This window comes from Patella vulgata, chromosome 8 (assembly GCF_932274485.2).
Source record: "Patella vulgata chromosome 8, xgPatVulg1.2, whole genome shotgun sequence".
In the NCBI taxonomy this organism is placed as follows: Eukaryota; Metazoa; Mollusca; class Gastropoda; family Patellidae; genus Patella; species Patella vulgata.
The window spans coordinates 39,677,678-39,701,836 of NC_065886.2; the positions used below are offsets into that span (position 1 = coordinate 39,677,678).

Below are 24,159 nucleotides of genomic sequence, written 5' to 3' on the forward strand. Positions count from 1 at the left end.
TTTAATGAGTTATTTTAGTATTTTAATAAAAGTACAACAAATGCAAAGAAATATAAAACATAAATGTGAGTAATCCAAAATGTCTGATTATTTCCTTAGCCTATTTGTGGCTACTTTAATGACAACTAATTATCAATGGTGTGAAAAGACAAAATTGTATTCAGACTTGCGCTGGCGCAGTCCCCGATTAAGTAGGTTGCTGGTTGCAGTACACTGCTGGGCAGGCCCACGTACTATCCAGGCCCACGTAAAACGAAACGTCCACTCTGCCTACGCCATAAAACGAAACGTCCACACTACTTAAAACGTGGAAAAGAAAAGTGAAAGTGAAAGGAATGTCACAATGAAATTAGAGGGACAGTTCTAGATATATATATATATATATATATATATATATATATATATATATTTTAGTTAAGAACAGTAGTTAATTCGGTGTGAAAGATCCAACCTTTTATTCTAAACGTTTGAGAAATATACAATCTTTAAGTTCCCATGTGGAATTTAATACGTCTATGTTTATATGCCTGGAGGAACAGCTGTGGCTCAGTGAGTAAGACGTTGAATCCCTAACCTGGTGATCCCGTGTTCGACCCCGGTGTTGGCCAAGAAAGTTCGTAGCGATTTTCAGGTGTTTCCCCCCTCTTGTCAGTGGTGCACTGCAGACAGTGATTCTGGTAAGGGACAACGTATCGGATGGGGCGATAATCATTGGCGGGTTCGTATAACACCCCTTGGCAGTTAAAATTCCATATAACAGTAGGTTGTAGCGCAGCTGTCCGGGCACAATTTCCCTCATCGGACACTGGCGTATGTCAGGCTTCGTCCTCATTACCTCAGTCGGAGAAGAACAGTAAAACATTGAACCCCGTTTCATTTCATTATAGAGGTAAGCGCTCGTCGCGATTATCAAATTTATGATAGGGTGAATAAACTACCATATTTTGGCATTAAATTGGCGTACTAATACCCAATTTAAATTATGGTGAGTTACGAAATCAGTGACTTTAACTTCAAGTAGTCGAGAGGCATGTCGGTGGGGAGATGAGAGGTCAGAACATATACGTTTCACAACACGTGATTGGTGCTTAAAACACTTCAAATGGCACCTAAATGAAAACAAAATAGGGTTTAACGTCCTACTGTTTTGCGGCACCTAAATGAGCAGAAATATTGTCTGAGGGCTTCTGTTTTTATAAAACTCTCGGGTGATCCCAACAACCTCCGCTCGTACTCACTTGTACAACAATAGAAAGTGAAAGTAGAATTACTGTGAAATTAAAAATGGGGCGTGTGTAAATAAATCCTTTTATATGTATACAATAGCTAACAAGTATAAGAGGAGATGTAGGGCACAAACAACAATGCACCAAAACTCTTAGAATATTGTTTAATTTGGTTACAGGTTTAATACATCTCAAAATCTTATACAGTTGATCGAAGATCTTTCAAGACTAGAGACATAGGCTACATTAATAAATAATGATGACGGTGGTGGTGATGTGATGGTGATTAGAGTAGAGGTGGTGGTGGTGGTGGTGATTGACTGAAAAGGATAAATAAACCAATCAAGCACCGGACAATAATTATCAATAAACTATCTTAATAAAGAAACATAAAATAGCATCGAGTGCCTGGAATTTTCTGGGACCTGCACAACCACGTGATAAATCAGTCATGCATGTCGACTGTCAATATCATCGAATAATAACAATATATGACTATAACACATTACAAAACTTATGGATTAGATTAAACTATAACTTAATATGCTGCGGTAATTCATCTTACCGTGTTTTATGCCCTCCAAGCGTTACAAAACTGGTGCTGAAGACCACGCTTGCTTAAGCGAACAAGTTGTCAATTAAATAACAGTCTCCTACATCCAGGCGCAAATTAAGTCAACTAAAACAATGACAGGCCTAAATAATCTAGACTACCTTCTCGCTTAAAGTTGATCAAAATTTATGCATTCTTAGACCAAAATATTGTGGAACGAAATTAATATTAAAGAAATATATAAAAAGATAATAAGTGATAATTTGCATCTTACACCGGCCTCCTAATCGTGTATAGTCAAGGAACGATTACAAAAAATTCTTCTATGAAGCGAGCAAATTATCCATTCAGCATATATACATGATTTTGACTAAAAGATGGAATACATGTTACAAATGTACAACCAATTAACTTTCAAACAGTTGTAATTGATTACTATCCTTGACTGATATCTAAACAGTAACATTCTAAACAGTACTACTCAAAACAGTTGTAATCTCAAACAGTGTTATTCTAAATAGTAATATCCAAACAGTATATTCAAAACAGTAATTCTCAAACAGTATTATTCTCAAAACAGTAATATACTAATAAACAGTTATTCCAACAGTAATCTTATACTCTGTGATATTTCAAACAGTAATCTCATAATCAGTAATATTTCAAAACAGTAATATACATTTAATGCTCTGACATTATACAGGCACAAGACATATTTAGTACAAATTACTAAAAGTAATTCACTTAAATCTATACAGGGATTACATGTCTGCTTCTAATAACAAACACAGTTTATTTACAGGCCGTTTTAATACATTGTTTTTTGTCTTAACTGTAACACCTAGGCCTTTGTGATCATGACATACACTTAACACATGTCCTAATAAATATGAATCGCGAATATTGCCATCTACTATCATTACTACATCTCCAATGCGGATATTTCTTTTTGGCATCATCCATTTTTGTCTTTCCTGTAGGAGTTGTGTAAATATTCATTGGACCACCTTTTCCAAAATATACTGGCAAGATACTGAATTTGGCGCCAGCGACGTTTCGCGAAATTGTCACTTTTATCAAACACACCTATTGGTAAAGATTCACCTGCTCTTAACAATAACAAATGATTAGGAGTCAAGGCCTCGAGGTCATTGATATCATCTGACACCTTGGTGATAGGTCGTGAGTTCATTATAGCTTCGACCTCACAAAACAAAGCCTGCAAGTGTTCATCATCGAAACTTACTAATTGCTCTTTTAAGAGTCCATATAAAATCTTGCGCACTGTTCGGATCAAACGTTCCCACACTCCTCCAAAATTAGATCCAGAGGGTGGGTTAAAGTCCCACTGAATGTTCTGCTGTATAAGTTCGCTACTGATTTTAGAAACATTCCATTTATTAATTTCTTCTTGGAGTTCGAGTTCACAACCGACAAGATTTGTTCCATTATCTGAAATCATATACTTAACAGATCCACGACGTGCGATAAATCTACGTAGACAGTTAATGCAAGAACTGGTGTCAAGGCTATACGCTACTTCCAAGTGCACAGCACGCGTTGCTAAACATGTGAAAATAACACCATATCTTTTTACTGTGGTAAACATCCTTTCTTTTATTAGACCAATATTTCAGTTTATCAAAATATAACAGTAATAGAGAAACTGTTCTTCTCAACTTATCCCAAGACGAAAAATGACAGAAAAGTTTATCTATAATACCAGTGTTCAAAACAGTCGAAGTAACAACTTTCTTCACTTCTAAATCATCAGTAGGAGTACTTGGAGAGAATTCCTCTTCGACAGGCCTTCATTCTCTGGTTTCAGCAAAAATCTGGGTCCATTAAACCACCGTTGTATTCTTACGTTACTATCAAAGTTTAATCCTCTTGAACAGTCGTCAGCTGGGTTCAATTTTGTGCTTATATAACGCCATGAAGATACTGAACTACCATCATGAATCACAGAAATACGATTTGCAACGAATGTTAAGAAACGAGCGCCTTCATTTCTAATGTACTCTAAAACTGACATACTATCAGTCCAGTAAAACATATTATCAATTTGAATTTCGAGTTCTTTCACAAGCATATTAGTCAAGCGAACAGCAACAGTAGCTGCAGTTAATTCTAATCGTGGCACAGTTAATTTCTTAAGTGGAGCAACGCGAGATTTACTAAACATCAACGCACAGTGAATTTTACAGTCTTCATTTACGAGTCTGATATATGTTACAGCACCATAACCAATGTTACTCGCATCGGAAAAGGTATGAATTTGAGACGAAACAATCTTTCCAAAATTCGCCGGTTTATAACTTCTTGGAATCTTGAAATTTTCTAAGCCAGACAGGTTGTTTAGGAATTGATGCCAAGTATGTAGATCGGTCTCAGGTATTACGTCATCCCAATTTAGATTCTGTTGACAAAGTGATTGTAGCAACAACTTTGCAGGCAAAACGAAAGGTGAAACGAGACCTAGTGGGTCATATATAGAGCTAGCTGCAGATAATATTCCGCGTCTTGTTACTGATAACTTATCTAGCTTCACACTAAATTTCAAAACATCACTTTCTACCACCCACCTAATGCCTAGTGCGTGTTCTACTGGTAAAAGTTCACAGTCGAGGTTTAATTCTTTTATGTCCTTGGCTCTCTCGTTAACGGGTATAGCATGCAACACATTGCGTTCGTTACTCACCCATTTTGTAAGGCGAAAACCTCCATTTTCACATATTGCGCAAATGTCTTTAACGAATTCTACAGCACTTGAACAATCTTTTAATGACTTAAGTAGGTCATCTACGTAAAAATTCTTAAGTATTGAAGAAACTATATTGTCATCAAACAAATGGGAATTGTCAATTGCAGTTTGGCGCAAAGCTAAATTCGCACAGGACGGGGATGACACAGCACCGAAGAGATGAACAACCATTCTATATGTGTTTGGCGTACAACTAGTGTCTCCATTGGGCCACCATAGAAACCTCAAAAAGTCACGGTCACACTCGGGTACTCGAACCTGGTAAAACATTTTTTCTATGTCACCCATAATAGCTGTATTATCCTGTCGAAAGCGAATTAAAACACCTGTTAATGTATTGGTCATATCAGGACCTTGCAGTAGCTGCCGATTAAGCGATATACCGTCATACATGGCTGCGCAATCGAAAACAACTCGCAACTCGCCTGGTTTTCTTGGATGATACACACCATGGTGTGGGATATACCACACTTGCCCATCATCTCTGTTGACTTGACTATCTGGTACCACTTCTGCATAGCCATTGCAGATAATTTTAGTCATAAATTTAATATAGTCATTACAATAATTAGTGTCTCTGCGCATTTTGTTCTGAAGACTATTTAATCGACACTCTGCTTGCACTCTGTTATTAGGTAACAAAATAAACTCGTCACGAAAAGGCAAGCCAATAGTATAATGTCCGTTTTCAAAATTTATTGTCTGATTAACCTTTCTTATAAAAGCATTGTCCTCTTGTGAATTTTCCCTTACATCGTCGATCGATCTTTCCGGAAAATCAAACTTAGTTGTTCGTTGAACTAATACTCGCAAATCTTCAAAATTCTGAACAGCTTGCACATCAAGTCTATTAACAGTATTTACTAAACTAGACGAATCTCTAATTAGATTCCAAATAATCCAACCTAAAGACGACAATACAGCATGCGGACTATCAGATGGCCCTGTTTTTACTTCTATTGGTGAATAAGCATTGGGCACGTTATTGCCGATTAATAACCCGATTTCAGCATTTAAAACAGGAATGTCAATTCCACTTAAATGAGGCCACTTACTAAGGTCATTAGTAGTTGGTATATGATCATGTGAAACAGGTATACAGTCTTTAGTATAAATGGTTGGCAAGTCAACAGTATTACATAAAGTCAAATCACACACTTGCATACCATGAATAACAAACGAATTCAAAGTATGAGTAGAACCCATAGTGTCAAAGGTCAATTTAGTTCTTTTACCATTACAGGACAACTGTCGCATCAAATTTTCAGTACAAAATGAAACGTTAGATCCCGGATCTAGAAAAGCGTATGTTTCAACAACATTATGACCATTCTTTGTTTTTACCATAACAGGTATAATTGCCATTGTACATGGGCTATCATTATGGTTTCCGGCCTCCATATCGTTACTAAGAGTACTCGCTACCACAGGTTTTTGATCAGTTTTTGTTTGATTATTGTTCTTATTATCATGTAATACAGGATGATGACTTTCATCACACTCATTATTTGGGCACTTAGTTTTCTTACTACAGTATTGCAAAATATGACCTGGTTTTAAACAACCAAAACATAAACGTTTAGATTTAACAAAGTCCTTCTTCACTGACTCTGGTAAAGATGATAATTGTTTACATACAAACATTGAATGCGAGGGATGCTTACAGTAACAACATGGCTTGGTAAATGCTATGTCTGTGTTATAAGGTCTTGTATACATGTAAGTTGATTGTTCATTGGGCCTTGAATTTACTTGTTGAATGGCAAATGATCCCTTTGGTCTATTTGCATGTACTTGTACATGTGATTTGCGGATTGGTGTACTTAATAACCGGTCACCCAACAAGGCCTTTTTACCATATGTTGGATCATTAGCTTTCAGAGCTTCAGTATTAATTAATTCCACGAGTTGATCAAAATGGACACTGTGTCCTTTATCTCTAGTAGACTGAACAATGTTTCTCCACTTATCGTGAATAAAATAGGGTAATTTTTGTAGAATTCTTTTAATATTTTCAGAGTACTCCAAAATGTTTACCGCTTCAATACTTTTAACTGCATGAAGACATTCTGTTAAGAATAAAGCAAAGTCATCTAAACCCTTAGGATTGTCTGACTTGATAACTGGCCAATGTAAGGCCTTTTCTATAAAAGCATTCGCTATCAGTTCACTATTACCATATCTAGATTGTAGTTGACTCAAAGCGCAATCATACGCCTTGTCAGCACGAAGATAACTATAACTACGAACAATTTTATTTGCTTCTCCTGATGTAAATTGATCAAGAAAGTTCAAGCGCTCATCATAAGTGTCACAATTTGTTACGATCACAGAATTAAATTGTCTAATAAATCTTTGATACTCCAAAATATTACCATCAAACGGTTGAATACTTGTATTAGGTTTCTTGATATGTTTAATCATAGAGTACAAGGCTCCTTCAGCATTATGTGGCGTCAAATTTTGATCAGGTACCAAGTTTGCTGAAACACTGTCAGGCTTGTTTTCAAAAGGGCTAACATCTTTATTAAATTCACATTGTTTATGTGTAGGTCTAATTGTTAGTTTATCAAAAGAATTATCATCATTACATGTATTAACAGTTTCTCGAACAGTCCTGTCAACATTATATGTTGTATTACATGCGTCAGAAGAAATTATGTCATTAGAATCTTTAACTTTCACATTAGAGTCTGTATTTTCTTTAACTTCGCCTACAACACTAGAGGCCTCATCCTTCGACGATGGAGCATAACGTTCGTACAGTTTTGATTTGCCTTGTGAAATAGCTAATTCCGTTTTCAAGTCTAATTCCTTTTCAATAAATTCTAATTCTAGTCTTTTAGCTTCAATGTCTTTTCTTTGCCTTAATGCCTCCACTTTAGCTGAGAGTTCTAAATTCTTTTGTTCTTCATGAAACTTTAATGAGGAAATGTCACTACGATGTGAAGAACTACAATGTGATGAACTACGATGTGAAGAACGATGACTCGAACGAACAGATTTTTCTTTCGCACATACTGGTTTTGTAGGTGTAGCTATGCCTTCAGTTTGAACAAACCAATTTTTAGTTGAAGACATAAAATTTGATAAATACACATCACGATCTTCAAAGAAATCATCATAATACGCGGCTCTATCTTCATTAGATAAATGTAAACAATATGCATCATGACAGCTTAAGTATTTATCATAAAGAGTCATCCATTCAGAGTAATGCTTTCTAACAGTTGCAATCTCTGCATTATCAAAAATCAATTGATTAATGTCTTTCACACCTCTTTTCAAACCTTTAAACAGTGTATTTACCAGTACTTGATTCTGCACATGTTTATCAATATCAGCACAACTGTCACTTGACTTGTGGTCTCCAGCACCAGTAGATTGCATGTTGAACAGCTAACACGTCAATGATGTAGGGCACAAACAACAATGCACCAAAACTCTTAGAATATTGTTTAATTTGGTTACAGGTTTAATACATCTCAAAATCTTATACAGTTGATCGAAGATCTTTCAAGACTAGAGACATAGGCTACATTAATAAATAATGATGACGGTGGTGGTGATGTGATGGTGATTAGAGTAGAGGTGGTGGTGGTGGTGGTGATTGACTGAAAAGGATAAATAAACCAATCAAGCACCGGACAATAATTATCAATAAACTATCTTAATAAAGAAACATAAAATAGCATCGAGTGCCTGGAATTTTCTGGGACCTGCACAACCACGTGATAAATCAGTCATGCATGTCGACTGTCAATATCATCGAATAATAACAATATATGACTATAACACATTACAAAACTTATGGATTAGATTAAACTATAACTTAATATGCTGCGGTAATTCATCTTACCGTGTTTTATGCCCTCCAAGCGTTACAAAACTGGTGCTGAAGACCACGCTTGCTTAAGCGAACAAGTTGTCAATTAAATAACAGTCTCCTACATCCAGGCGCAAATTAAGTCAACTAAAACAATGACAGGCCTAAATAATCTAGACTACCTTCTCGCTTAAAGTTGATCAAAATTTATGCATTCTTAGACCAAAATATTGTGGAACGAAATTAATATTAAAGAAATATATAAAAAGATAATAAGTGATAATTTGCATCTTACAGGAGACGTTGTTCTTAGAATGTGGTTTACAAATGTAGTATCAGTTTCATATATAGTTACAATATTATTATGGTCTAATTGTATCAGAATTTATGCAGGAATACGTTGAATTATAGAAATATATTGACCGCAATTCTACCAGGTTTTATTTGGAATACACAGAACAGCACAACAAAAGTATTTTAACTACGTGAACTCCTCAAATGAGAAGTAATATTAGAGGAATACGTATACTCTGCTTAATTTATAGGTAAATGACGCGATAGTTGGAACATGGATATACATGGTCATATCTACAAGATACATGACTACAACTCTTCATGCAATGATTGCGGCTGCTAACCAAGAACCAAGAAGTAAAGATGTCTGGCAATGTTTTTCACTTCAGTGCCGTATCACCGCCTTCTGAACATGGTTATGCAAAATATGCCAGATATAAGACGAATCGAAAGTGCAAGAAAAATAAGTTGAACTGTAGGAAACCAAAAACTTCTTTGAAGTCGAATCCAAAACCTTCTTTAAAGACGGAAGTTATTAAACCAAAAGACTCCAATCCGACCCAGACAGGGGATGCTCCAAATATACCTCCTTGGAAAAGTCCGTCTATAAATAGTTCGGATGAAACAAGGGTAGACAATTCTAACATAACTTCAACTTCTGCGTCTGATTTCAACAGAGGTGATATACCGAAGACATCCATCTATTGTAGTTCATCACAAAGGTAAATTTACAATCTGTTTCGTGGAGGTATTGCGAAGGTCGTCTTTTTACAACTATGTGTAAGATAACTGAGCTTTATAAAGTTCATACTATGCATTCTACGTGTGAAGTACATCACCTGTCATTGGTCATACTGCACACAGCGATCCACCTGCGTCAGCCGGAGCTAGCTGTAGACAGGCAGCCTAAGTTTGGGATGGTCATTGGTTTGATGGCTCGTGCAATGTTTTAAACATAACGTGGTCTAGTCCGGGCAGAATGGCGTCTTTTCCTATTCATTTACACTAAATAAGAAATGTTTATTATCCAGATATACTTCAAACACCTTTTTTTATTTTTCTATTACTTCAAAAGTATGTTCTAGTATTTAATTTGCAGAAGGAAAAGTTAATATTGCGACCACATTAACCGCTCCGCATACTCCCCACAGTGATATTAGCGGTCTAGCGAATATTTTCTCGCTGATCAGTGTAGTAAATTTACCGAAAAAAACTGCTGATCTAAATGTTTTTGATGAAAGATTTTCTTCGGCTGCTTTATGCATCTTCTGGTATTCGCATATTATTGATGGTGTTTAGTATCTGCTCCTAAGAATTAAAAATTGATCATTCTATGGTCCCTGTTCGTAGTCCTTCGGGTAATAAGACCCAATAACCTAGCTTACGCATGATCTGAATACAATGGTCGATATGGCCTATTTTCTCTGTTAATAGCGAGCCAAGGTAGTTCTTGTCTACGATATCACCCTCTGTAGAAGTGGACGTAAAACTCCAGAAACGAACGAACGAACCACGGTAGCTCAGTGAGTAAGACGTTGGCTGGCTAACCTGGAGGTTCCGTGTTCGATCCTTGTTTGAAGGAAGTTCATCTGTATTTTCCGGTGTGGTCCCGGATGAGACTTGATTCAGAACGGAGGCCCTGCAAAGGACAACCGGGATCCCGTACATTGACGTGCACGCAAAAAAAACTTTGACTGTCCGAGCAAAATATCCCTCATACCAGCATACTGCATGGCTTATGCCCGTCTTCGTTCATCATTTTATTCTGTTAATAACCCAGCGTATCTGGTAGCTTGATGTATAATTAATGCTGTATAGTGACACCCACCCCAACCTTACCCTTTAATCGTCAACGGTTAACGGAGCAGTTGTCGGAGGGAACACGTTGATAAAAGTAGGTTTACATAATATATACACATTAAACGCCCAGATATTACGAAGTAGCCAAAACAGCTTGTATGAAAGATTCGCCGCAAACATTGTGAGTAATTCGGATGTAATCGCTAGATTTGTATTTAAGGAATTTATGACGTATGATTTGTTCAAATGGCATGGTCATTAGAAATATATTTAGGTGCAGAAAAGTTGAGACTTTAATCCCAGTGTTATTTCATTTGCCATTTTGCCATAACTTCTGCAACGACCAGGCACCATTTTAACCATTCAGTGAAATATCTCTTTAAGATAAAAAAAAATATATTGTCTTTTATTTATTTCAGCAATTCCTATTCTTCGACCCATTCGACTTCATTCCATAACTGTTCATCGAAAGATGTTTCCATTAATAAATCGACACAAAATGGCGGATCGAATAAACAAGGGGGTGAAATCGTTGAAGACTGTATCGAAAAACTGCAAAAAACAATGTTAAGATTAGAATCAATCGGAAGAAGCATAAAACAGTTGAGGAAAATGATTGTTCAAAAACATTCAGATGACGAAGAGATTATCGAAATAACTAAAAGATTTCAAGAATTGAACATTTCAAGAAACCTATCGGAAATGTCTTATAAAGCCCCATTAATAAATCGACACAAAATGGCGGATCGAATAAACAAGGGGGTGAAATCGTTGAAGACTGTATCGAAAAACTGCAAATAACAATGTTAAGATTAGAATCAATCGGAAGAAGCATAAAACAGTTGAGGAAAATGATTGTTCAAAAACATTCAGATGACGAAGAGATTATCGAAATAACTAAAAGATTTCAAGAATTGAACATTTCAAGAAACCTATCGGAAATGCCTTATAAAGCCCCCTGACATCTCCAGGGGATTTGGGCAGTTAAAGTATTAAAAGGCGTAAACAAGATTTTTTATAAAGACAACGAACAAAATGGGTTTCATATCGGTGTATGCATAACTAATAATATGGTACAAACGGGTTTCCATACTTAACTGTAAAAAAGCTATGGAAGTGACTTTGTCCATGAAACAAATTACTTCCTTATAAAGTTCCATCCCAACCAAATATATATGGCGACGGGGATGTGTAATCGTTGTACAGACGATTACGGATGGCTAGGAAAGTGACTCTGGGCAGTTAAGTTATTAAAGACGCTAACAAAACTTTGGGAAAGTGGTTCTGGGCAGTTCGCTAACAAGGCTTGTCATAAAGACAACGATGTACAGATGAGAAACTAATTAATAACTCGAGATGAGTAAATGGGTGGACAATCTGACAAGTCATAAAAAAAATTGACTAAGAGAACACGAATAAATTAGAAAAAGTCCGTGCATTAGCATGTTTTCATTAAACATACATTATGCAAGGGCTAAATCTGCCTATTGCACGTCTTTCTTTAGGCCTGAAATGTTATCTAAATTATTAATTAGACATTAATTAACTTATCCAGACCATAATCAAGTCTCGATGTCATCGCTAGCCAGCGATATTTACTGGATTAGGGTCCGATTTGCTGCTCAACTTTCATTCATTATTTAATCATGTAATGGATAATCGAGACTATGTTTTTTATTGTACCAACTTTAGTAAAATGATGATCGAGGATAGACCGAAACTTCAATCGCTAATTTCTCGGTTCAGAGTGGATCAATTTGACTGAAATTTTCAGCAAATTACCTTTACATTATCTAGTTTTTAACTATTATAATTAGAACTGCCAACTCTTTACCTAATCTCCCATAATGTATCTTTAAGTACAGAATAAAGAAAAATAAGGGAATGCTCGGACCTTTTCTATTTTTTCTCGTTTTCTCTTATCTAGTGCACCAATTACTTTTATGGATTGTCAGATATCCTCTCACAGTCTCATATAACAAATTTTCATCTTCAACGGATTATCAGTGAAATGAAATATAGAAGTTATATAGAACGATAACTCGTGTTTGTCATTTTTGATGTCACTTCCCGTTTCTTCAAATGTTCGTTACACATCTACCGTAGCAATGATTTCTGTGTTAAAATTATATTTGGAATGTGTTTAAGTCACATATGTAATAATGGCTGACACCAATATTGTCCTTCAAAAAAAACAACCCGCCCTCCCCCTGAAAAATAGACATTAAATCTTTTTTGTTAATGGAAATTTAATCTCATTTAATGTAATTGAATATGGCGTACCTGAAGGTTATATAAGTATTGTGTCCTTTATAGTTTAGTATTTCAATATGGTTCTCTATTATATAATGCGTGTATACAATCTTATGTAGAAGATTGTTCGTCAGTCCTACGTTTTTGCTCCAGTCGTGCTAATAAAAAACGAGTTGTTGAATTTGGCCCCTGGCATTCTCAGACATAAGTTAAGAATTTACTCAACTTTCAATCACTGTCCATCAGAAATATCTCTGATCCAGAAACACAAAAAATTGCAAATAGTTTCTTATTGATGTATTTGATACATTAAAACAACAAGCTTTATAATGGTATGATATTTTATGTTTTACGGTATTAAACAGTTTAAGGGATAATTTCAGTGGATATTTATTATCGAAGATTCGCACTGCTACAATACCATTCATTTCACTGACACATACATACATTTTTAACAAAACAAATGGGCTAATGTCCTTTTTAATAATATATAATATTATTGTATACTATATGTATATACTATTTCCATTTTTGGTTGGTGTGATATTGTGTATGAATGAATGAACAGTTAGAATATTGTGACTTTGTAATCATTTTTTTGTATATACATGTAGTTCTTATATAACCCTCTTTCTATTTTCTTGCTATACGTATTTCTCTTTATCTAATTTTATCCAGAGGTTTGACGTCATAACGTTTTAAATTCATCTCATAATAAAACATAACAGTAGATCCTTTACATAAAATATAGTATTTTACTGTTACATATAAAATATAGCATAAACTGTACATAAAATATAGTATAAACTGTTACATAAAATATAGCATAAACTGTACATAAAATATAGCATAAACTGTACATAAAATATAATATAAACTGTACATAAAATATACTCTTAAAAAAAGTAGGGGATATTCAGAAACAATACAAACTGCGGAAATGCTGCTATTTTTATTAGAGGTAACCAGTGTATGTTACAGGCCAATTGCCTACCCATGAACATAAACAGTTCATATGGGCGGCTTATCTGACGGTCCCATTTCACTCGCATAGAGATAAACTGTCAAAACTGAAAATTGACGTTTTTGAATTTTGTCTTAATAATGAGTAATTGCTCCACCAATCCTCAGACATTCAGCAATTCGTCGTGGCATGCTCCTAATCAACTGTCCAATCAAGATTTAGGGCAATCTGACCCACTCCTCTTGCAGTGCCACGGCCAATATTCTTGCAGTGTTGTCGGTTGACGTTGCCGTCGACGAACACGTCTCCCGATAAAATTAAACGTAACAAACTAAAACAAAGATACGCTAAACAGTAAATCTTATGCAAGAACCGATAGGAAAGCAAACATGGATAGATAAACCAGCATGCGGCAGTTTTCATCAACTCTTCCTCGAAGTGTCAAATTTGACAATGAACCCCACCCACGTGTATGACGCTATTGCGTGTCGCATGTGTGCAGCTCAGTGGTTCTGTTGGGGCGATAAGTTCTTCATCTGTGAACATACTCTCAAAGCGTGTCAAGTGTCCATGACTATTTATCATATCACAACCTGTATAGGTATTTGCATTTCAATATCCCCTACTTTTTTTTTGAAGAGTACATAACATAAACTGTACATAAATATAGCATAAACTGTACATAAAATGTAGCATAAACTGTTACATAAAATATAACATAATCTGTACATAAAATATAGCATAAACCTGTACATGTTATAAAAAAAATATAGCATAAACTGTTATAAAAAAATATAGCATAAACTGTTATAAAAAATATAGCATAAACTGTTATAAAAAAATATAGCATAAACGGTTTCTTTACATAAAATATAGCATATATTAAATAAAATATAATATAGAATGTATTTTTCATATCAAATTTATCTTTACATAAAATTTATACATAACAGTAGTATTAATAGAGCTATATTTGTGGAAATGGTTGTAGTTTGGTTATTACCAAATAACTCCTTAGCTTTATCCAAGGCAATTTTATCATTAGGATTGCCACTACCTTCGGCAAACCAGTGCTGCATACACGGTTCTCTGTCCGGAACAACTTTATAGTCATAATTCCAGATTATTTCACAGAAGTTTGTAGAATTGCTGTAGATTTCACTGAATGACTTGCACGTGGTATTAGCAGGACACTCAAGACCTGGAAAATGAAGAGAGTAGAATTAATATGATGACATTTGTCCATGGTTTCAATAACATGGAGTTTCAATAGTCTGAAGGTTCAGTTGTCCTGTAACTGTTCGAAGTTTCAATAGTCTGAGGGTTCAGTTGTCCTGTAACTGTTCGAAGGTTCAATAGTCTGAAGGTTCAGTTGTCCTGTAACTAATCGAAGTTTCAATAGTCTGAAGGTTCAGTTGTCCTGTAACTGTTCGAAGTTTCAATAGTCTGAAGGTTCAGTTGTCCTGTAACTAATCGAAGTTTCAATAGTCTGAAGGTTCAGTTGTCCTGTAACTGTTCGAAGTTTCAATAGTCTGAAGGTTCAGTTTTCCTGTAACTGTTCGAAGTTTCAATAGTCTGAAGGTTCAGTTGTCCTGTAATAGTTCGAAGTTTCAATAGTCTGAAGGTTCAGTTGTCCTGTAACTAATCGAAGTTTCAATAGTCTGAAGGTTCAGTTGTCCTGTAACTGTTCGAAGTTTCAATAGTCTGAAGGTTCAGTTGTCCTGTAACTAATCGAAGTTTCAATAGTCTGAAGGTTCAGTTGTCCTGTAACTGTTCGAAGTTTCAATAGTCTGAAGGTTCAGTTTTCCTGTAACTGTTCGAAGTTTCAATAGTCTGAAGGTTCAGTTGTCCTGTAATAGTTCGAAGTTTCAATAGTCTGAAGGTTCAGTTGTCCTGTAACAGTTCGAAGGTTCAATAGTATATTGCCCTAATAGTAAGTGCAGGGGAGGCCGCAATACACGCAAAACAAAAATCTACAAGATAAACCCGCGGAAAAGACAGAAAATAGACATTGCACCAAATAAACAAATATCAAATCAAGTGAATGGATCCGGGGGCTTGCCGTAAGCGTCCGCTGCGCTGTACAGTCCCAGGCCTGTAGTAGCACAGACTTCACTCAAATTCGAAAACAATCAGGAATACAAAAATGACGTAACAGAAATAATGCGACCAACCTTGACAGTGGTCGTCACCTCAATGGCGATAGTCTGCCAGTTGACGTCATGAGTTAGAACGTCAATCAATTTTAACAATAAATCAAGAAATCATTACTTTATTTTTGTTCATTTATTACATCTGGGAATACTGATAAATGGATTATTAATTTGGTGGTGGGAATGTTATAAAAACTGACGAGTTTGTGCATTGAGTCATCAAGCTCAAAGGCATCGACACTCACCACCAGGTACCATTGTTTCGAAAAGCCGCGGCGACGCAGTGAGTAAAGTAGTGGCTCGCTAACCAGTAGGTCCCGTGTTCGATACCGGTGTTGGCCGACAAAGTTCATCGGATTTCTCCGGCGTGTTGTCTTCTTGGCAGTGATGCAGGGCGGAAAGCCTGACAAGAAAAAGCATCCAGTCGTTCTGATGTGACGGAAAGGCGAGGTTTCGTGTACCTAAAAGAGCTCGTGGAAGTTGGGATTCAAAGAAGAGTAGTTTATAGCACCACTGTACGGACGAAATTTTACATAATAGCATAGTATGTGGTTAGGTCTAAATATTAAGTCCCCCTACAAATTTCTTCAAGGTCGCAAGATGTATATACGGTTAAGGCACGTAATTGTTGACGAGATGGTGGGTTGGGGTTACCGTAAGGGTTAGGGCTAGGTCTAGGGTTATGGTTAGCGCTAGCCCTGTTTACATCTCGTGACCTTGACGAAATATGCAGAAACGTGGGACGTATCATTTCATTTCCAACGTTTCTAGCCCCCACGTCAACTATACCAATGCTTCAATTCGACCCACGAGCAGCGATTCCTCACCAGCACCACTGGACCAACTTACTATAGCCTGTGTAATTAAAATCTGTTGCCCAGTTAGCGACACAAGTTAGATCATCTTTACAGGCATCCCACCAGTTAATACAGTCAGATTCACACAAAGGCACGTCTCTGTATCTCTCAAACGAGGCGTTTTGAAACTCAATCTAAAAATAGATAATGACGGAAATTGAATACAGAGCATAAAAGGCTTTAAAACACAGATGTGTCATCATCCTTTGATGTTGGCGTACCATTATTTTAAATAACGGTACGGGCAATAGTGCCAATCCTACCTTATTTTAAACATGCATTATGCAAGAGCCAATTTTGCATATTGCAGGTCTTTCTTTAGGCCTGAAATGTTATATAAACTATTAATTAGACATTAATTAACGCATCCAAACCATAATCAACTCTCGGTGCCATCTGATGGGTCCAATTTTCATTAGATTAACCGTAAAATGGGTTTAATTGAGACTGTGTTTATTATCGTATCAACGGTAATAATGACAATCGAGGCTGCAATGTTATTAAAATGAGTTTTCTCGGCTGAGACTATTTGCCCGAAAATTTTCTTTGTTACCCAATTTTTCAGAATGAATCAATCATTAACTAAAACGAATTTTCCACAAAGCTGTGATGGTTGTTTATTTTTAATTAATTACACAATTACACAACAATATATATATTTATAATATATTTGCGTAGGGGTCTTTTGCAGTGGGAGGAAACCGGAGGACCTTGGGAAAACCCACGAGATTGGACAGGCCACCATACTCCTTGCCACGTCAATAGGGGAATCGAAACCACGCCAGTTGACTCAATGACAGACTTTATGATACAGCGCGCACGCGCTAGCCATTCGGCCATCCACCCCCACCCCCACCCCCACCCCCTTTCGGCGAAGGTAAGAAGTGCCTCACATTGATTGTTACTGGACTTGCCTTTAGACTGAATCCTATTCATAACGAAGCTAAACCGCGGCGGTGCGAGATTAGGAACATTAGTCCGTCTTCGTGGCCTCCTTTAGCAACTGGTTAACGCGGTAAGGAGGAGCGAAACAATACTTATCGGCTTCGATACAATATTTATCCTCTTTCGAATCTCAATTCTATATAATAAGATGTAATTTACCGTAGTTATCCATGGCCCAAGGTTTGGTGAACACTGGAAGAAGCAAGTTTCCCGATGGAACTGCTGGAGACATTTAGCTGACATGTTTCCACAGTGATTCCATTCCAGACTTAACCAGACGTCAGACGTATGAATGGTCTCTGAAGTATTCCTGGTACAACACGATCTGTCTTTCCATGGTTTACACTGAAATTAAACACACATTATGCTAGAGCTAAATCTGTCTATTGCCGGTTTTTTCTTTAGGCATGAAATATTATACATGTATAAACTATTAAAAAGACATTTATTAACATGGCGAGACAATAATCAACTATCGATGCCATCTGATGCTTCCGATTTTCATTAGATTTGAATCCAATCTGTCGTTCAACAGCCATTGATGATTAACCACAAAAATGGATAATCAAGGCTTCTTTACAACGGTAACAATAACAACCGAGGCTACAATGTTATTAAAATGAGTATTTCTCGGTTTAGAGTGAAATAATTTGACTGAAATTTTCAGCATATTCCCGTTACATAATCTATAATTCAACTATTATAGCGAGAACTGGCAACTCCTTATCAAATCTTCAAATAATAAGGCCAATTTAAATAATACCCGCGTTTGTCTCCAGAAAACCAGGAGAAATGGTTTACACCGCGGAGAAAAGATTTTTCCTGGGGTTTTGGTTTTTTTTTTTATTTATCATAGTTTCACTGGATTTCTCATATGAGGTAAATTACAAGAAAACGGTATAAATCAACGTATGGCACTAATTGGCCACTGTACATTTCTCCCCAAATGGAAACGCTTACATCGAAACATTCCCATTATATTGCATTAGATCGCCAGTGAACACGCGACATGTAAAGCGGGCATAGAGCGAAGGGAAGACTTAAGGCCCGGTCCCAGTGGCCGATGGACACAAGACGTATGCGAAAAGGTCACAGCGGACGAGCAAACTTTCGGGGGTGGCTCCATCCGTTTTCATCCGCTCCAGAAATGGACAAAATTGACGAAAATTTGCGAAAACAGAACGGAAAAGAACGAACGTGAGAAGTATGTAGCGGGGATGTTAAATGGATGTTCATCGGAAGCCTAGCGGATGAAAGCGGATGAAAGTGGATGACAGCTCCGAAGGGGTTAGGCAAACTCCAGACATCCTTCAATATACCAGATACATCACAGATACAAACGCTTTGTCAGTTTTGAAAACTTTATATACGAGATGCATACACGCTTACATCATTTCTATTTCCGTGCTACTAACGATGTATAGACGTTCCATGTACCTTATCTTTCCTCCCTCTTTCCGTTTTCAGATGGAGCAGATGTGAGTTGCGAAGATGCCCAGAGGATGCAGAGAGGATACAGTGGACGTTTAACGGATGATAACGGACATGGAACGTTTGGTGCTCGTATATGTTGCGCATTTACATCGTACACGGCAGAAAGTTCATCCGTTATAAAAGTTTTGTGCAGCTCAAAACTTTTTGCGCGGATGAAATCAAAGTGAACGGATACTCGATGGATAGAGCGTATGAAACACGTATACAATGAGTTCATAACGGATGCATGGCGTTTTCAAACGGAGGGCACGTTTTTTTCCCCGTTTTACATCCTCTCTGCATCCGTAAGTGCAGTGGAACCGGGCCTTTAGATCGTCTATCTGTTGGTCGAATACGCTCCTAGGTATTTTCCAACGTATGGAATAAAGCAACGAGGTCCTGTGTACATGTTGGCGTGTACGTAAAAGACCCCTTGGCAGTTGGGATTAGTCGGACACAATACCTACAATTTCCCGGTTGGTGCGGAAAAGTAGAACGTTAAACCCCGTTTCATTTAATATCTTAGATTGGTATTCAACTTTCGGTAATTGCTCTATTAAAAAGCAAACTAACGTGTTCAAAGAGATCCGGCTCTGGTGTTGGTTCATATTTATGCTCGAATCCGTCTGCTTCTATACAGGTACTGGCCAATTCTTCCACTGTTGTCCTGTTTCGGAGTTGACCCATTACTACTGGTACCAAGCATAAAATATACAATTTGTACATGTTGTCTAAATTAGGCAGCTGATATATAATTAATTCTGAAAAATAAAGTAAAAAAGGATGGAGATTTTACAACATAGGCGCGTGTCCAGAAGGGAGGGGGTCGGGGCGAGAGGTCTGGACAGTACCTCTTTGCCCCTAAGACATCGAAATATCTTCGAACAAACAAACAATCGAGCGAAACATTGTCACCGTTTGGTCTCACTCCACTCAATGAGCAGAAATATTTTCTTAGTGCTTCTGATTATATAAAATTCTCTGGTACCCCGCACCCACCCGCCCCCGCCTGCCCCCGCCTGACCTCGCCTGACCTTACGCCAAACTGGACAGTCTGTGTCTACACCCCGGACCCACCGCTGCTTAAATTGTTGGATACAACAATTCTACAGTTCTTGTTAAGTTGTCATATCGTAAAAAAAAATTGCTATCGAATTCGATTCCGGTGTTGTCCGAGGTAGTTCCTCGGGATTTTTTTGTCAGTCGTACAAGACGGAGAGTGGGGGGGGGGGGGCGGTCAAGGAAGAGTGTCTAGGCTTTCGGGTAGGACGAAAAACCTACGTCACGTGTATACGTTGGCGTATACGTAAAAGAACACCTGAAGAGTCTGGGCAATGTTTCCCCCAATACACACTGCATGACGAAAGCCCGTCTTCATTTTCCCAGTCTGTTCAGAATAAGGAATTAGAAATAAAGAGTAGAGTAGTGAAGCCTCCAATTCGGTCCGTTGTCAGGCCCGTGGACACCTGGGCTATCTGCTCTAGCTATCTACGGCCCTGTTAAAACACGAAACGTGAAACATATATAACCGTGCAAGTTATAGTATAATTTAAATCTTAAATATTTTAGATAATGCATTATTAATTTTAAAGTGAAAGCCTTCAAATTGAATTTATTTAAACTCTCGGGACAATAACTATTCTATTCCTTTAAAACATTAATTGTATGTGTACTATTAAAAGGTGACTAGCCAATGATGAAATGTTATGTAATGCTTATGACATGTTAATTTATTATAATCCCTTATTGTTTATAAAACTGTTATAGATAGAAAGTAACTGCTTATAGCCTGTCTCGTGAACATGCCAATCGTATGATTAATCTATTAATTGTTTTATTTCTTATATCGTACATTATAACATCAATGCATATTTATGTCAACGCTTGATCTCGACAATTGATTCAAAGTAATTCCATATAAATATGTGATTGTACTTGATGTTTTACTCTTTTAGGTCTATCCGACTTAGTAGCATTAAATACTAGTCGGTTGTCCGCGGTCCTGTAAGTGTATGGAGATAATTATTATTATAAGTTTCCAGTATTAAAGATTTGATGAGTCATTCCAGACTCTTGTAAAATCTGACGGACCCCACGGTCACACATACATTCACCTAGACGTGCGGTATATGACTACAGTTGGTACTTTTACATGGTAAAATGTTCTTATTACTGTCCCAATTTCTTTGAGGAGGGGTAAGGGGTTAAACCCCAGTTCTCTCTCGCTCTCTCGCAACATTCTCGACTAAAATACAAATATACGCTATTACATCTACACAGTAAGATTAAGAATTGGGCGATATTTTGGTAATATCTGGCTGGTCTTTCAGACACTCTGGTTATCGGGTACCGATACAATAAATAGATATGTCCAGTTTAACGTACAAATTTGACGAATTCCGAGAATTAATCCAACCACTTTGTTAGTTTTTCACCTTGATGAAGTAGTGTGTGGTGGCATTTTTATTTAGTGGTATATATTATGTATTATTGGGTGGTATTGGATAAATTGACCTGTCACAGGTAAAAAGCTAATTGACCCAAAAGTTATTGAAATCGATTTATCCTAAGGTAAGTTATAGCCATCTAAAAAGTTTCTATTGTTTTCTTTTTTTCTAACGAGTTTCACTCTATGAACATCGAGGTCAAGATGGCATTTAACCTAGGTTGTTTTTTTTTTAAATGAATCCTTAAATCTTAAATAAATATATAAATAGCAAAAATGACTATTCGGGCACTGAAGCGTTATAATGCTTAAAGGGGATATAGCTCTATTCTCTATTGGACCTTGAAATGAACGAAAGTGGCTCTAAAAGCATATATTAATGTGAGTGTATATAAAGTATAAAGTGATACACAGCACCATTTTTTTTTTTTTTTTATATTAATTTCTTATTAATTATGCTTGGTGGAATATGCGAAAAATCCAAATTTGTTCCTGCTTAGCGCATACTTCAAGGGGTTTTTTGTGTTTTTTTGTAAATCAATCATTTTTTTTTTAAATTACTGCTTCATGGTTTTCTTTGGTCATTAAAAATTGCGCATGAAACCTTTATGCCCATAGAATACACATTTGTGAACTGTAGAACTTTATAGAAATCCCATGTAAAAAGTTTGTTGATGGCCCTATAATAACGTCGTACGGACATGGTTCTCTTTAAATGAATTAATGTATACTGCTTCTTTAATACAAATCAAGGTTCGATGCTCAGCTATAGATCTAGTTTGTGTATGTCTATTGCCGCGTGACTGAACGTTTCTTGTAGCCATTTGTCAATATTATTTCTGCCGACACCGTTTTTTTTTCAGTTACAACTCAAGTCCTTCACGTAAGCCTACAAAATGTCTAGTTGTTACGAAAACGAAATGTGTCTAAATTAACAAGCGATTGCCATGCAAGATACGCCCACATTTTGCAAGAGGTGGAACAGAGAACGAGCTAAAACAAATAAAGCGATTTTACGTACAATTAGGGGCCATAATCCATTAGGGTGTAACGGTGATATATTTAAACGTTTTTTGTTAAAATTGGATAAAAATTATGACTTCTACAGGGTCCACAAGCTAAAAACGCTACTTTTCGAACAATCAGGGGCCATAAGTCAGGAAGTTCCGAAATACGCGAATATCGAAAGGTACCGAGATCGTTGGGATATAAACATATATTTCAAGCTTCATCAAAATTGGATTAAAATTGTGACCGATTTTCACGAAATTCAAATTCAACCGTCATTATGGTATAGCGATGATACATGTATGTCCGAATGGTTTTTCAATCGGATAAAAATTGTGATCTCTAGAGTGTCCACAGCCTAAAAATGTGATTTTTCATACAGATACATTCCAATATCTACACGAACGAGTTCTTTGGGAGATAAACCTATATATATGCCCAACCCACCCCTTCTTCAAGTCTAGCAGATTTTTACCCACCGGCTGCCCCAGGTATACAGCGCAGCATTATTCCCCCATTGTGCCTTTACCGCAAATGGATACGTAGTATGTTATTTGAACATTATATATATATAAATTAGAATACATTTAATTTGATTCAGCATCCATTATTAAAATAATTTTCACTTAATCTCTGAAGCACTCTTCCCCAAGCTGGTGGAGACCCCTGGGCTGCAGCCCCTAAAGCCCAAAGCCTGAAACCAACCCTGGAGTCTAGTAAAAAAACAGTGTCAGACATTAACGCCTGTCCAACCTCGTGGGTTTTCTCTCGGCCCTCCAGTTTCCTCCTACTGCTGAAGACCCCTACGCGCAAGCGAATTATTGAAATGGCATTGAACCATGTGTTAGTCCCGAAATGACCTGGTTTGTGTCGAGTGGACGTTAAACTATCTCTCTCTCTCTCTCTCTCTCTCTCTCAGACATTAAAATGATCATTATAATCAGGTCATCAAGCTAACTGTTCAATCGGAATGCGTGACTATTCATCTTTTACAAATATGATATCTTAACTCTGTATTTAAATTGTTTCTATACAAAAAGAAACTAACCTGGTCGCTCCTATACTGGATATTCTACCAAATTATTTCACACTGATGACACAAAACAACTTATTTTGCTGTGATCGTAACCGGTCAGTTTTATTAACCTGTTCCGCACTGATGATACTAAAGACTTCTTTCACTGATGATCGCTGGGTCCGGGTTACATTGACTGGAGTTTAATCTCACACATGCGTAAACTATGTTGGTGTAGGGTCGGATTGGGGTTGGAGGGGGTGTCGGTGATGCTACCTTGGCCGGATTAACCCTCAGGCAAAAAAGGCACGTGTCCCAGAGCGCAAAAAAGTATATGATAATTATCGAGTGATTACAAAATTGCTTCCCTCTATTTTTATAAATAGCATACTTCGTCATCTACGTATGGTGGCTGATAGTGGCCATGTTAAATCTCACCCTTTTCATAGCGCGACAACACGACATCACGACAGTATTGACGCAATCATACGACACTTAACTCTGTCGTATCATCGTGTTATTTTTATCGTAACGTCGAGATGTCGACTTATTGTCCTAGTCTCTTTCTACAAGTCACAAAAA

The 24,159-nt window shown here is 36.9% G+C and overlaps 1 protein-coding gene and 1 long non-coding RNA gene across 2 annotated transcripts; both read right to left on the minus strand.

Annotated features, from left to right (window-relative positions):
• Positions 1 to 3,787: 3,787 nt before the first annotated feature.
• LOC126831152 (uncharacterized) lies at positions 3,788 to 7,814 on the minus strand (the record flags this gene model as incomplete). Its single annotated transcript, XM_050561829.2, has 1 exon — positions 3,788 to 7,814. A coding segment is annotated over exon 1 (3,960 nt), but the record flags the coding sequence as incomplete, so codon positions are not given.
• A 10,026-nt stretch (positions 7,815 to 17,840) lies between these two features.
• Positions 17,841 to 23,857, minus strand: LOC126830213 (uncharacterized). Its single transcript, XR_007683758.2, has 3 exons — positions 23,611 to 23,857; positions 19,682 to 19,869; positions 17,841 to 17,980 (listed from the first exon to the last, which is right to left on the minus strand). It is a non-coding gene; the product is annotated as an uncharacterized LOC126830213 (long non-coding RNA).
• Between the last annotated feature and the right edge of the window lie 302 nt (positions 23,858 to 24,159).